Source organism: Paralichthys olivaceus, chromosome 10, assembly GCF_024713975.1.
Source record: "Paralichthys olivaceus isolate ysfri-2021 chromosome 10, ASM2471397v2, whole genome shotgun sequence".
Lineage (NCBI taxonomy): Eukaryota > Metazoa > Chordata > Actinopteri > Pleuronectiformes > Paralichthyidae > Paralichthys > Paralichthys olivaceus.
Window position 1 is genome coordinate 11,819,183 of NC_091102.1, and position 15,751 is coordinate 11,834,933.

A 15,751-nucleotide genomic window follows, 5' to 3' on the forward strand; every position below is an offset into this window, starting at 1 on the left:
TGATGAAATCCTTTTCAAATTGGGCACTGATGTTCAATTAGACTCCCTAATTAACTTTTTAGATTTCAATGCTCTAGGGTCAAAGGTCTTTGATGGTGTTTTTGGCCTCTGTACACGAAAATCTCTCAAGGTTGCCTTCAGGGAATTTCTACAAGTTTTGAACTGGACTAAGATTGATTTAGATTTCAGGAGGTAAAGGTCAAAGGTCATGGTGACCTTATATTAGTCTTGAAAAGAATGTATGAAGACTAAAACTGCACTTTTTGGTGAAGGCATACAACTGCAAGACATTCAATTATTTAACAAAGAAAGTTTACCAAAATTATATATCCATACAAATATTGAATAAATAACAAGTCGATTTACTATGCTGTAAAGTGTACTCTGCCACTCTTCTGTTAAGGGCCCCAACCACCAACTGGAGAGCGTCATTCAGGAATCCAAAGACTCTCTGTCGAGCTTGGCCAACACGAATGCACCCATGGAGGACAGCCTTACAGCACTGCTTGTACAAAGACAAACAGAGCCACAACAACAGCAGCAGCAGAACCAACAGATCACAGGACATCAACAGTCTGCACTGATCCTTCTTCAAACTGAAACGTCCTCCTCTTCCTCCCCATCTCTCCCTGACTCCAACCTCAACACGGCTGGACTCCATAAACATGTCTCAGACCCAGAGTTACCAGGACAATAAACCTCTCAGCAGCACAGTGTTCTAATATCTGGGTTGTAATGCTGTAATTACTAAGTAGCATAACTTTTTTTATCAGCATGCTGGCACTGACATCTGTATTGTTTATTTGCAATGCCTAATAGAAATAAGAAGTTGTTTTCAAGATGCATGTGGTTAAAACACTGTTCTCTGCAGTTAACGGTGTAATGACAATGTGTTTTCTGCAGTCAGCAGTGTGATGACAATGGTTACATATTGTAAAAGTAGTTATATCGACATAGGAGTCCTTTGATTGAATCTGTTAGTGTCATCGTTCACTCATGTTTCTCACTGAAAATGTAGATGCCCAACTAATCAGAGCGGACCTCTTCAACCTCCTCAACCCCCATATAAGGATAGAAATTCCTTGGTAACTAAGTTTACTGCTTCTGAATAAATTCTACAGTGTTGCTGGTTGAAGGGCTCCACCTGGTTGTGATAATGCGCTATAGCACCAAACTAGCTAAACAGGCTTTATGCTCCAATGGGCTCTGTTGGGCTTGAAAGTCCTTCCTGTTTCTGCTGCCACAAATCCCAGAATCCAACTGCCCACACCTGGGGCTGTAACAAAGTACATTTACTCAGTTGCTGTACACTACTTTCTTTATGTATCTGCACTTTACATAAGTAGATTTATCATCAGGTACTTTTCACTTTTACTCCACAACAAATATCTGTACTTTCTACTCCACTACATTTTTACAAAGCATAGTGTTACTATAGTGTTCAGAATGTTTTTTTTTAACATCAGAACTTTGACCAGAGCATCTGAAAATTGATTCAAAAGAGACCACATGCGAGACTCACTCATAATGATGTGGTAAGAAATAGACTACATTTGGCAAGTACATGCCAAAAGGACATTTAAAAGCAAGTACTTACTTACTTTTACTCAAGAAAAACAGTTAATGTGGCACTTTTACTTTATTACTATATCTATATTTATTTGTACCTTTATTCGAGTAGAAATGTCTAAGTGCTTCCTCCACCACTGCTGCGGTGTGCGACCAGGATGAATGTCTTATGACCGTGTTGTCATGGAATCTGGTCTTAGTTGCAAGGCTCAAATGCATAAGTCCATCAAAGCCCTTGACCATCACAGATATATTTTCCTCTCTCCATCTTTTCTTGCTAAAGGCACTGACTGACCTACCTCACACTAGGCTGGTCCCATGATCTAGCACACTCAAGGATACAGGCATTAGTCCATCATATCATGTGGATTTCCTCCTGGTGTCAGCTGCAGAGCCAGAATATGCACCTGTTGGTGCTGGGTGCACTGGGTACAGGAAGAGACCAAAAACATGAAGTTATGGCAAAATCCAGTACTGTCAGAGCCGATTTGAGTCTAAAGCCTGTACGCGCCACATATACAGACTCTGTCTCTTAGAGGGCCTGAGCCTGCATATTAACATACCATACAAGCTACTTCCTGCAGCTATTAGTGTAATACAGCATTATTACAAAGGTGTGAGAACATGTTTTCTTATCAGCTGTATGCCTGTCTTCTCTGAAGTGTGACTCAGGGTTTACAGTCAATTGCACTGCAATATACAGTTCAGTATCAAGTATACTGTAGTTTTCTTCTCGACAATGTGCATTATTTCTGCGGTCACTGATGTGCACCCACTGTATTACATTAAGCCAATGGAACACACCATACATGCTTGTCCGGGCAGACGTAATAACATGCAGATTTTCTGCTGTTACCCCAGAGCTATAGGCCTCTGACAAACATGTATGATGTAGGCGTTTCTACAAGGCAGTGCATGTGTTTTTTATCTATATATTTATGTTTTTTTGCACTGCTTATGAGCCCAAAGTAGCACATTAAAATATAAAATGATGTCAGCGCACTCTTTTAGGATGCACTTAGAGGGCATGTTGGGGTGGGAGGGGGGAACACATGGGAAGTTAGGACTTGCGCATAAACAGGCCCCAGAGGCGGGTCTCGTGCCTATACAACCGATTCAAATGCTAAGTCAGCATCTTCATGTGTAGAGTAACTAACCATACAACAACAAGTAATATTATTTCCCTTTACTGTTTTTGTTGGCAATGTACATTACAAATAACATGTTGTTAGACAGTTGTTAGGAAATAATACATCATATTGCCAGATGTAAAAAAAATGTATTTTTTTTAACTGAGTAAAATATATGAGAAACTCTTTAGCAAAGCAGTTGTACTTATGTTTGTTTTGAAGCTGTGGGAGCAATAAATTAAAACATGCTCACAGTTTTGTGATTGATTTTTTTCAGTCCACCTAGAAATACAGAGTTTAATTCTACAGTATGTAAGAGGGACAATATGAATTCACCAGAGATTCATGATAGCTGTTTTAGGAAAGTCCCTCCTTCATATTCCTAAATTATTAATATGTTAATCTGTAAGTAGCATTGTAAAGTTGTATTGGAGCCATGTTTGAGCTTTATATTGCTCAGTGGCCATAGCAATACATCATTTTTCATTACTTTTTAATTTGGCTCATAATTATGTGTTCACCAAAATCATAACTACAGCTGTAATTAAATATGGTGAAGTAGGAGGTATAATATCCCTCTGAGTGTGATATTTCTCCTGCTGTAAAACTGGTGCTTCAAATTACTCTGGCTGATTAGACCTCTCCACGGGTTGAACAGAGATTTACTCTGAATTACACAAGGTCACCTTAATTAATGGATCTGTTTTAACAAGAAAAGTCTTTGTCCTTCACAGGTGCAACATGGGAGTGAGAAAAGTGAACCATAACTGAAAACACTGGTGTGAGTGCTCAGTTGATGTGTAAACCCTTTTAGATTCTTCCTAAAAGAAATAAATCACAATCACAATATTGTCTTGCTACTGATTGGTGGTACAGAAATGGGATGCATTGTTTAACAACTGTGTCCTGACAATAGGTCAATAATGCAACCTTCAAGTTTTATTTTTCATGTTAAAGTTAAAGTTTCACATAAGGTTTGTCCAGTTTGGACCACTGGGATTATTTTATGTTCAATTTCTGCCAATAGATCCCTTGCACCTTGTACACACTGGACCATTAACATAGGGTCAAAGTAAAAAAGTGTATAAAAAACGATATAAATATGTTATTTACTTGTTGATATTTAAATGTATATTTGTTAATATATTAATACCAACACAAATACCAAATAAAAATGAAAGTAAAGTCAAAATAATGTATAAAAGTTATTTTAGAAATCTTATTTTAGAAATATACATATAATTATAAATTATTAGAATTATTACATTTTAATGATTATATGTGTAAAGAAATGTATCTATAATAGTTATATTTAGAAGTAATACATACCTTTATACATCATGTTATTGCACAATAAACAGTTGAAATGCTTCATATAATCTTAATGTGTGCATAAACCTCACGACTCCGGTACAATACCTCCACCTAGTGGCCACATTAATTCTTGGTCTGTTTTGGTGAAACGAAACTGAAAGAGTTTTTATTTCCGTTCATAGCAAACCATGCGTTATTGTGACCAGCTGATATTGTCAGTGACGGTGCAGGCACAGTAACCATGGCCTCTGCCGAAGATGAAGCCTGGGAGAGTTTCATTGGAGACATCAGGCCGAGGCTGAAGGAGCTGGTGGTGGTGGAGCGGCTCCTGGATCATGTCCACTTCATCGGACCAGAGCAGAAGGAGCACATCCGACAGAGAGCCAGGGCAGAGGGGGACAGAGCGGCCGCCGATCTGCTCATCGACGCGGTCACCAGGAGGCCACACAGCCTCGGGTGGTTCCGGGCGTTTGTGGATGCGCTGGCGAGCTCAGGCTGCGACTATGCTGCGGACATCATGCAGGAAAAACTCCCCAAACCTGATGTGGAGGCAGAGAACGATCAGTGTGTCCGGCTCATACAAATACTGTCCCCCGGGCTTGTGGGGATGAAGACTGAGGAGGTGTGTTTGCACTGTCTCTCCAGGGGCCTGATCACCGCAGAGGACTCCGAGATTGTGAGTAAAGTGGAGTGAAAGTCAGATGTCACACCATCAATTATTGTATTTTTGATTCATTCTATGCACCTACTAGTCATTTAATAGTTAAATTGTATTATTTGAGTTAGTCTCAAAGGGCCACATCATGCCACTCCACTATTTACACTTCTGTTCCTGCACTTGCTCTAATTCACCTTTGACCACAAGATGGCAGACTAATGCCCTGCTCTGTTTTGCAGGGCATCACACTTCTATGATGATTGCATAACAACCAGTCTAATCCATTTGCTTGTGTTCATCGTGCTGCAGATTAAAGCTGAAACAGTTCCTTGGTGATTGCATAATAACCGGTGTAATCCATTTTATTTATTGTGTCCATCATGTTGTAGATTAAAGCTGAAACAACAAGCAGAGGACCCAGGAGCGGAGCCCGTGAACTTTTGAGAAGCATCGTGAGAGGTCGACCGGGGTGGTTCTCAAACTTTCTCCAAATCTTGCGTGAGACTGAGCACCAGTCCCTGTATGAGCTGACCGGAGGGTCACCTGACCTCGACAAAGAAGGTGGCAAACCTCAGTGGAACACACACCCATGTTAAGGAATGTTACTGAGTGAGCTGCTAAACAGGTTCTTTACAAGTGCAGCCAGCTTTCTCATAACAGCTTTAATTAGAGCTCATGAATTTTAAAGGTTCAGTGTGTAGAATTTAGTGACATCTAGTGGTGAAGTTGCTGAATACTGAATACAGCTGTTTTAATAGCTTAAAACTCAAAAGGTGGTTAGTTTGTCCAGCTTGGGAGACTGTAAAAAACATATAAATGGCCCATTCTAGGGTAAAAAAACAACAATTCATACGTTATATGAAACACACTAGTGAAACACATCACAGATTATTTTATTTTAAATTTCTGGTAATAGATCCCTTCACCCAAATATTACACACTGGACCTTTTAAGACAATTAAAGTCATAAGCAATTAGAAATAATGATAATACGTCTCAAAGCAATGAAGTCGAATGACGTTTTTTAAATGTATTTATCATTTGGCTCAGGTGAGAACTGTTCTTCCCTGAAAGATGAAGCCACAGGAAGTGAAGCTGTGTCGAAGAGTCCAGCAGCAGCAGATGGAGGCTGTGACAGTGCAGAGCTTATGGTTTTCGCAGTAACCGAGGATCCTCAGGATGAAGCCATGGGTGTGCTGTTTATTTCTCTTTTGTCCCATAGGACATATATAAAGCATCCTTGGGTTTCTTGAAAGGTGCTGTATAAATTCAAGCTATTATGGTTTTAATTATTATAGGTTTGACAGATAACCTCTCCTCAATGATCAATGAAAATATATATATAAAGATGTTATATCAGCTGACAGTGGACAGTCCATTACACTGAGTCATGTCTGTCCCATGTGTAGATGCTCATCAAAATTATGTCATCAGTAGATGTAGTAAAGAAAGTTTCCATAATTGGGTGTTATAAATTACAGATGATAATGAATATAATATTATGCATGATATTGCTGCAATAATACTGCACATAAAACTATTGGAAGTAAATATAATGCTTTCAGGAAATTCCCTTCTATTGTTAATCACTGTTATTCGAGACGCAGCAGAAACGTTAGAGATGGATAGTGTTTCTCAAAACCAATTAGATGTATCTCCTGCCTTTCTCGCCTGTGATTTTTATATTTCTGGTGTTATCTTTTTCAGACCTGTACGCAGGAGCGAGCTCTGAGTACGAACCACTGCCAAAAAGCCTGGAGCCCTCACAACCAGGTGATGCAACCTTTGCTCTCTCTGAGTTATATTGTATTTGAAGTATGTCAATAACCTGAACAGGTTGCTGTTGTTCTTCCCTGGGCCAGTCGCACACAAAAACCAAACACATCTCCAGAATAAATGGATCTGTAGTATCCTATGGGCTGTGTGTAGTTGGAATGTAAAAGCGTTGCCTTCTTGACACCAAAGAATATGTTCCATGTGTGTACCATGATCAACCGCATAGAGGTCAGAGAGGACAGCGCTTCAAATTAAAACCACATGCTGACTCCATATTGTGAAAAAATGGAAAGAAAAACTTTTTATTCAAGTTGCTGTGAAGTCAGGGGCCCTGCTCTACACCTCCAGGGTTATACCACGCTAACATTGTTTGATATTTTAGTAGTTTCTGGATCAGTGTCACCTTTTTATTGTACGATTATTATTATGTGGACTGACGAGACAGCAGAAATGAACAGATAACGTGAATTTTATTGTATTCAGGTGTTGTCACAGTACAGATTGTCCCAAGCATTTGAGTTACACCATATCCCCAACTGTTGCTGGCCACTTTAAACAGCACAGATTACATGTGAGATTCTTCCACTCGTCTGTGAGGAGAGCTGCAAGTGCAGAATTATTTGTGTGCCCCTCTGAGTTTCACTGAACAAAATCACATTAACAAACAGGCCTGTGGCTTTCTCTTCTTCTATCAAACACAGCTGATTGTTGGCTTCCCTTCTCTAATAAGTGCAGTGTCTGGGAACTGCTGGTAAAAACTGAGGGGAACTGCTCAGGCCACTGTTTACTTCCTATTGTTGTTAAAGCTCTATCTTTCCATCGGCGCAGACGTCTGTTTGGTTTATGTTGTTGCTTGAAACAGCAACTTTAACCTCCGGCCTACCAATTCTGAGAGGGAAAATTAAAAGCTGTCTGTTCTGAGGAAAAAAGAAACTGCTGATGTGGGGGTTTGAACTCATAACGAGGGGTGGAGATGTAGAGCGAGGAGCTGATGGGAAAGGGTTCATTAGTCATATTGTATCCACAGCCTGGACAGCAAGTGAGTCACAGCTCACCAGCGACTTAAAGGCAGACTGAAGTGGATAAAGTCTGCTGTCAATAAAAACGTCACCAAAAATCCCATGAAGTCATACACCACTGGCAATTTCCCCAAATGTGAATTATCAATAAATAATTACAGATGTGAGTTTGTGCAAGGATAGTAGACCCAGAGTATTCTGAAAAATCTGAGGCTGTTAACTCGTCTCACATCACAGTTTGAATGTGAATTCTAGTTTTAGATTTGTAAGGACACAAGAAGTATTTGAACATTTAAAAGTCGTCCCAATGGTGCCTCACAGTGTTCACATCTGAACTCTATAACACATTGTTTATAGGTGTTCCTCTCAAGGAGATTTTGACTTTTTAATAGCAGCAGTAAGAAAACATTCCAGTACAAAACCAAAACCACCAACAGTGACAGGCACAGCATTTTCTTGCTGGCAGTGCCTGTAATTGTGGTTTGCTGACACGGACAGAAGTTGTGTCTCGTCTAAACCTCTGCTCTGCATCACAGATGGGACTCTCCCAGAAGCAGCGGCCAGAGGCCCAGAAACTACTGATATTTGTCTGCGAGATTATCAGATGGAAGTTGCAAGACCTGCCCTGGAGGCGAAAAACATCATTATATGCCTCCCAACAGGAAGCGGTAAAACCAGAGTTGCAGTTTATATTACCAAAGAACATCTGGACCGCAGGAGGGCCGAGGGGCAGCCGGGGAAAGTGGTCATGCTAGTGAACAAGGTACTAAGTCTGGTGTACCTGACTTATTGCTTTGTACTGTTATGGTAACCTACTTCTGTCCCCTTCATATCCAAAGAAAACATTTTATCTTTCAGTCATTTCGCACATGTGGGTCAGCGCGCCACAAGTTACAACCCACAAGGTTTAGATTTCCCCTCCACTTTGTTACTATTTGGCACATTCGATCTCCTCTGCAGTAGGAAAATATCACTTCTCACAACATTTTGGCCGAATGTTTTTCTTGCTGTGAAATTATTTAGTTGCAAAATGCTGATGGTATGTGACTGAAACTCCTCCTAGTGATTCATGCTTCAGTACAAGAAATAACAGAGAAATAACTTAGGCTATAGTTGTGTCTACTTCTTGAGAAACAATGAACAATGGAAACTTATGAATCATCGCACAATTAAATTGAAACCCCACCACCGTCAAAGTTTTCAAAAGGTTCAGCACATATGTTTGTAACCACCAGACAGCTGTAAACAAATTCATTAACCCTGCACTTACTGTGGGAGAGAAAAAGACACTCTTAAAATCATTTGTAGCCATAGAAACTTCATTTTTCATGTGTAGTGAATTTCTTCATTGTCTTTTAATTTAGCAGCACCTTTATTATGAAAAATTAATTTGCTCTGGTTTCCCACAGGTTCCCCTCGTTGAACAACATTATTCCGCAGAGTTCCTGCCTTTTCTGAAGCCTAAATATAAAGTGGAGAGAGTCAGTGGAGACTGCCAGCTCAAAATCTCTTTCACAGAGATCCTGAAGAAAAATGACGTCATCATTTGCACGGCCCAGATTCTGGAAAACCACTTGGAGAGATCCAACAAAGAAGAGGATGAGGGCGTGAAGTTAAGCGGTATGAGCATGTGAAAGACATTTTTATTTCATCCATCGCTGGGTTGTTTTCTTTAGATTCAGTCAAATCGATCTCATAAAACACATTAATAAGCAAGGCCGCTTAAAACCTTCAGCTCAAGTCTGTCCAGGCTGAAACCACAGACACTGACAGGTTTTGGAGCAAAAAAACTCATCTCGGCTGCATCTCCCCTGATGATACCTGACAGCCTCTTGTCAAAGTATTCCGGCTCTGCTCTTCACTCCTGTTGGCACTCTCCACTCCAAGGTGGAATAGCCACCTCAGTGGAACATATGCTGTTTGCTGAAACGCCTGAAAGCGTGTCCTTTTTTTTTTCTTCCTAGCTCCTGGTTTCCAGGCCACACGTCTGTTCAAGCCATCAGTGTGTGGCTGATCAAATTCACATGAGAGCTTCTATCACCCACAGCACATCAAGCTGCCACTCTCCCCACTCTGTCTCTCAGGGGACAAATTTGTATCACTCTGAGTGAACATGTAAATGTGAATGATCGTGGGTCACTTATACAAGCTGCTGTGCCCTTTTTTTGTGAAAGACACAGTAGCTCAAGTTATTTTTGGGGGTGGACAGTTTTCCAGCAAGTGTTATTGTGTGGCTTGAAGTGCTGCGTCAAAAGGTCCTGGAAAATCCTGGCTTATGTGGGAGGATCTTTACATTTTACAGAGAGATGCTATAATCTGGGAGGGACAATCATCCCTGTTTATTTAAGGAACTTAAATGAATAACAATAAAGTAGACGTGTTTGGGTGAGATAATTTTTGTTTTTCTAAAGATGTGAGTAATTTTATCTCAGGACATTTTTGTTACTGTGACAAAAACAGAAATGTATAAGTTCTTGTTTTAAAAGCAGCAGTAATCTTACTAAACAAGTCTTTTGTCATGATCCTGTAATAAACTGCGTCTTTGTCCCTAACAAGGACATTGTAAAAAAAGACAATGCATCTTATGCAATACATTAATTTATCATTTTTGTTGTCTTCTGCTTGTGTAGATCTGACACTGATCATCATAGATGAGTGTCACCACACTCAGAAAGGAGAAGTCTACAACCACATAATGATGCGCTACCTGAAGCAGAAGCACAAGAACATAAAGTGGAAGAAGGAGCAGAGGGAGCCCATGCCCCTTCCTCAGATACTTGGCCTGACTGCTTCACCCGGGGTCGGGGGAGCCAAGAATATGAAGAAAGCAGTGGAGCACATTCTGCGAGTAAATGCAATTCTCAGTTCTCTTTTCCAGTCATGTCAGCACATTAGTCTATGCAGATAGAATATTAGTGAATATCATCAAATGTTATACCAGGTTTAGCCTCAAAAATCACTCCGATACAGTCTGTACAAAAACTCAATATATTCACATTAAAACTTTGAATATAAATACACTCTTAATGCAGATGTGACAATTTCAGGCTGTATATAAAGATGAAGAGAGAAGAAGAGTTTTTATAGCGTCAAATAACAAATTGAAACCAAATTTGAACAAACATCAGTGTGATAAGAAATATATAATATACTTGAAATAACAGAAACCATCAAAAATGTATTTTACGTGTACAAACTTAACAGAATTATGTTTAGTCCTTATATAGACTTACAGTACTGTGTTGAACAATGTATTACTTAAAGTCTGAAGTAGTATTTGTTTCACAGATTTTGTCCACTACTATCAACAGTGCGAGTTTCTTTTCTTTTTGTGGTCTCAGTTTTTCATCTAAACCCTGCCCCACTTTCTCCGCCTTATTCATCAAGGATTCTGTTTATCCAGCCAAGCTCCTTCCAATGTTCCACCCTGCTCAAACACATGGGGCAGCCATAAACTTTCCTACTGCCACAATAGAAAAGAAAATTGAAAACAGCCTTTCGGTTTTTAACCCAGTGTTACACATGCAGAGGTTTAGTTGAAACAGACCAGTGTAATTTGATTCATTCACCACTATAAATCTGTGTTTATGTCATAGATTTGTGCAAACTTGGACGCTTCCAGTATCATGACGAGCAGCCTTGGTGACTACAAAAAGCAACCCAATAAAACAACTCTAGCTGTTGAAGACAGAATAGAGGTACATTTGGAGAGTTGCCTTTTTAATATGTTTCTCTACGGACTGTCAGTAAAAGTCTTGTGGTCTTGGATATTTTTTTCAGGATCCCTTCGGTGATGTTATTAAGAAAATCATGAATGCCATTCATGCTCATGCAAAGCTTAGCACCAACTGTGACCTTGGTTCTCAGCGTTATGAACAATGGATTGTTGAAACGGAGCGAGAAGGTGCGTACAGCTTATCGCACGCATTAGGATTCTCATCTTCGAAAAACTAACCTTTTGTCACTAGCATGTTAACATACTTCCTGGCTTTTAGGGATCTAACACCTGTTTCTATCATTTCTTTTTAGCTGCAGCAAAGGAAGATCACAAAGTACGGGTTTGTGCAGAATACCTGCGACAGTACAGCGAGGGCCTGAATCTTAGCAACATCATCCGCATGCACGACGCCTTCGGTTTCCTAAATGAATACTACGAGAAGGAGAAAAATAAAAAAATGAACCCAGATGAGGAGCATAAAATACAGATCACAGACACTGAGAGATTCCTCTTCAATGTGTTCAAAGGTACAGTTTGTAAGCTTCTGCCACACAGACTTGGTGTATTGATAAGAACATTGAAAAGTAGGAAGGAAGATGCAGGACACAAGTCTGAACTGAGTGACTGTCAAATCACTGTGGAGAGCACGGACCACTGTTATAGACTGAATGCTGTAGTCAGATTTTTGAATTGAAAACCTTATTTTGTAAATTACAGCACACTTGTAATAACAGTAGCAGTTTCAAATTCTTTTTAAGTCACAAATTATGAAGCTAGAAAGGATGCACACCTCTAGTAGTCACAAAGTGATAAAAATTATTTGATGCATCGATAATTGATTTATAATCTAAGTCCTTTGAATCTGAATCAAATGAAATCGTCAATCGTGAGGTGCCTAGAGATTTCCGACAAATAAATGAGCAACAAATATATGAAGTTCATTTTAACTGTGCTACTCACCAGTCTGATTGCTAAACTAAGCTACCCACCTGCTTGCTGTAGCAATATATTTACCCAACAGACAAAAGAATGCTAGGAATCTTCTTATCTAACGCCCACACAGAAAGCCAACACATTTCCCAAAATGACGAGCTATGTCTTTAACCTGTAAAATAACATGAAGACTTGACTTCTTTAAAATCTGTGTCCTGCAGAGAACAAGGAAGAGCTGCGGAGTCTTGCAGGGAATCCACAGTATGAAAATGACAGCCTGTCAAAGTTAAGATGTAAAATCCTGCATGAGTTCAGCAGCAGGGAGGAGGCCAGGGGGATCATTTTCACCAAAACACGCCGCAGTGCCATCGCTCTAAGCCACTGGATTCAGGAAAACTCAAAGTTTGCTGACATAGGAGTGAAAGCCTCATATGTCATTGGAGGAGGAGACCAGAGTGTTGTTAAACCAATGACCCCTGTTAGTACACACTGCACACACTGTTTTACTTCCAGCATCATGTGCACTTCAAATCCAATTTACACTTCCTACCACATTTGTGTCAATCAGGCAGAACAAAAGGACGTTTTGAAAAACTTCCACAATGGTGATGTCAACCTGCTGATTGCCACCACAGTGGCAGAGGAAGGTTTGGACATACCGGCGTGCAATTTTGTCATTCGATACGGGCTTGTGACCAATGAGATCTCTATGATTCAGGTCAGTGATGGCAATGAGTGAGAGCCTGTTGTGTTTATTAGAGATAATTGCCTTTATTGCTGTTAATCCAGGTACTTACAGTGTCGACCGTAATGTCTGTACTGTCATTACTCTTTGCAGGCTGAAGGTAGAGGAAGAGCTGAGGACAGCAGTTACACTCTGGTCGACGTCAAGAACTCTGGGGTCGCTGAGAAGGAGTGGGTCAATGAGTACCGCAAGAAAATGATGAACAAAGCCATTAAGAACATCAGATCCTTAAATCAAGCAGACTATGAAAAACAAGTATGTTGCCAGAGGCGTAATGTTTTTGGGTTTTCAGTCGGCCCCATTCTTGTGAATATGATCTCTAAAATGAACTGATCAGATTTTGGTGGTTAAAGGTCAACGTCACTGTGACCTCACAAAATAAACATGACTTTGGTCTTGTGAACGCAACATATCTGGAAGACCTTGAGGGAACTTCTTCAAATTAGGTACAAATGTTCCGTTGAACTCAAAGAGGAACTGATTACATTATTGTGGTCAAAGGTCAATGTTGTGGTCAGCTCATGTTCTTGTGTTTTCAGGGACACCCATTGGGAATTCAATTACACCTGTTCTTAAACATTCAATTGGACAAAAAGAATGACCAAGTAACATTTGGGTGAACAAATGTAACGGTGGCTTCACAAAAAATGCGTTGGACTCTTAACCAAAGTTTGCCTTCAAATTTTGATTAGTTGTCACTTGGATACTGAGAAATGAATTCGATTTCCGTTGTTAAAGGCCACTGCGACTTCAAATAGGCCTGGAAATAAAAAGTGTGTAGACTGAAACACTGGTTGGCAGAAGCATATAACTGTGTCAACAAGTCGTCTTTGTTTTGGCTTTTTTGGCTTTAAGATTGTTCTCAGTGACATTTTTTCCCCTATTTTTTCAGATCATAGATTTTCAGTTTCAAGCTATAATGGAGAAGAAGGTGAGATTGGTAAAGAAGAAGCAGAGAGACATGAAGAGCGAGTGTCCATCTAAAGTGAAATTTAACTGCCGACACTGCAGCCAACACGTCTGCAACGGTGACGACATCAATATCATCGAAAACATGCACAGAGTCAATGTTACAGAGCAGTTTAGGTACAATTTACAATTTAAAGTTTCCATTTATGTTATACTGAAACTTTAAGTGCTTTAAAAAGTCTCAATAATGATATTCTTTACAGGGAACTGTACATTGCGAGAGAAGACCCCCCTCTTCACGATCGACCTCTGGATTTGGAAACCAAAGGCTTAATAGCATGCAAGATTTGTGGGCAGGTGAATGTGTTTTAGGATTTCAGTTGTTGGTATTGTTTCGACTTTGTAGTTTGTAGTTACGTTTTTGAAGGAATAGTTAATATTTTTCTAAATAACCCTTGTTTGTGTACGTGGTGAGAGCTTGGTAAACTACTACAGCAGACCAGCACTCAGTACGGTGGCCCTGAAGTGCAATTCACAATGGTAAAATACAGCAAGAAAACACAACAGCAAATTATTATTACTACAAAATATTTGAAGTCAACATTTTCTGCAATATCTGCAATATTTAACTCCTGACTTTTATAATGGAATAAAAGAAAAGAAGGACATCAGCTAAGATCTGTCAATTACACTAGAATAAGCTGTTTAAAATGTGAGAGAACATTAGTCACATGTATCATTGGATACTACAACTACCACAAAGACCATGACTATCTCATGACATTTTTTTCTGGGGGCTTTTTTCCTCCTGAATTATGTTACAGCTGTTGCCACCAAATGGCATGAATATAAGCATTGGTTTGTGTTGTCACTAGACAGACATACATGCATATACTATCCCATCATCCCTTTATCATTTTAACCATTGTCCTCCTCTGCAGGGATGGGGTGTGATGATGGTGTACCGTGGCATAGAGTGCCCCTGCCTCCATGTGCAAAACTTCGTGGTGACGCTCAACGGAAAGAAGATTGCCAAATGCTCCAAGTGGAGCGAGCTGCCCGTCAGGTTTTCTGCCTTCGACTACGCTGAACAAGCGAGACAGTTGGCCAGCAGCTCTGACGAGGATGACACTAATTGAATTCAAGCAGTTTAGCAATATTGGTATGAGAATACATAGAATTCTTGTATTCTTAACTGTGTATCACAAGCTCACACTGTTAAAGTGAGATGCTTCTTCATATGAGCTTAACAATTTTAACATTGTGTTGGGTAATTCCTCAAATCAATTTTACTTATGCACTGTACATGTACATGTACTAATAGGCTGAATTTAAAGGTGAAATGCTGTTAAGATCTTTGTGTGCATGACTGGTGTAAAATGAACTGGGAAAATAAATAAATTTCCTCTCAAAGCCCTGAAGTCTCATGAGATGGGAGCCAATGAAAGCCCCTCAGAGCCCACCTGTCATCACACATGCAGACAAACAGATGCTGATGAGTTTCTATGAAATCCGACGGTTTGTGAGTCATAACTACTGAGCCAGTCACAGCTATTTATAGAAGTATTCTTTCCCCCGTAGTATAGATAAGTGGTACACATACAAATTCAACTCAGTTTTATTTGTGTAGCACCAAATCATAATACATTATCCCAAGGCACTTTTGTGAAGCACTTTGTAACCTTGTTTAGATAAGTGCTATACAAAGAAAGTTATTATTATTTACATAGTAAGGTCAGCCCCATACAATATTATAGAGAAACTCAACAGTTCCCACAACGAGCAAACATAGAGTTGGATTAAAATAAAACTTTAAATGGGAAGAAACCAGCAGAACCAGAGACCAGGAGACAGATCTGTCAGACTAATTGTTATCAGTGAAATGTATAGATATAATGATATTATAATATAGCAGCACCAGCTAATAAGTAAATAACTGGACCCTAGATGTCTTTTTTCTATTGCTTTTATATCATTAAC

At 39.7% G+C, this 15,751-nt stretch overlaps 2 protein-coding genes across 3 annotated transcripts in view; both read left to right on the forward strand.

Annotated features, from left to right (window-relative positions):
* Positions 1 to 2,953, forward strand: part of LOC109631183 (voltage-gated inwardly rectifying potassium channel KCNH7) — a 94,128-nt gene extending 91,175 nt beyond the window's left edge. Inside the window, exon 15 of the mRNA XM_020089793.2 lies at positions 404 to 2,953. Within this exon, the coding sequence (XP_019945352.2) occupies positions 404 to 697 (294 nt within the window). The 3' untranslated portion in view covers positions 698 to 2,953. The remainder of the gene's footprint in view (positions 1 to 403) is intronic.
* Positions 2,954 to 4,138: 1,185 nt separating this feature from the next.
* ifih1 (interferon induced with helicase C domain 1) lies at positions 4,139 to 15,184 on the forward strand. Of its 2 annotated transcripts, XM_020089655.2 has the most exons (16): positions 4,139 to 4,689; positions 5,061 to 5,232; positions 5,722 to 5,862; positions 6,379 to 6,444; positions 8,003 to 8,229; positions 8,876 to 9,086; positions 10,097 to 10,314; positions 11,063 to 11,164; positions 11,247 to 11,370; positions 11,496 to 11,711; positions 12,339 to 12,595; positions 12,686 to 12,835; positions 12,956 to 13,117; positions 13,755 to 13,948; positions 14,035 to 14,128; positions 14,713 to 15,184. In XM_020089655.2, the coding sequence occupies exons 1-16, from the start codon at positions 4,255 to 4,257 to the stop codon at positions 14,908 to 14,910; spliced, it is 2,967 nt and encodes a 988-aa protein (XP_019945214.2). In that variant the 5' UTR covers positions 4,139 to 4,254; the 3' UTR covers positions 14,911 to 15,184. The 2 variants fall into 2 exon arrangements, with proteins under 2 accessions (XP_019945214.2, XP_069388554.1); XM_069532453.1 differs by lacking the exon at positions 11,496 to 11,711.
* The last annotated feature ends 567 nt before the right edge of the window (positions 15,185 to 15,751 follow it).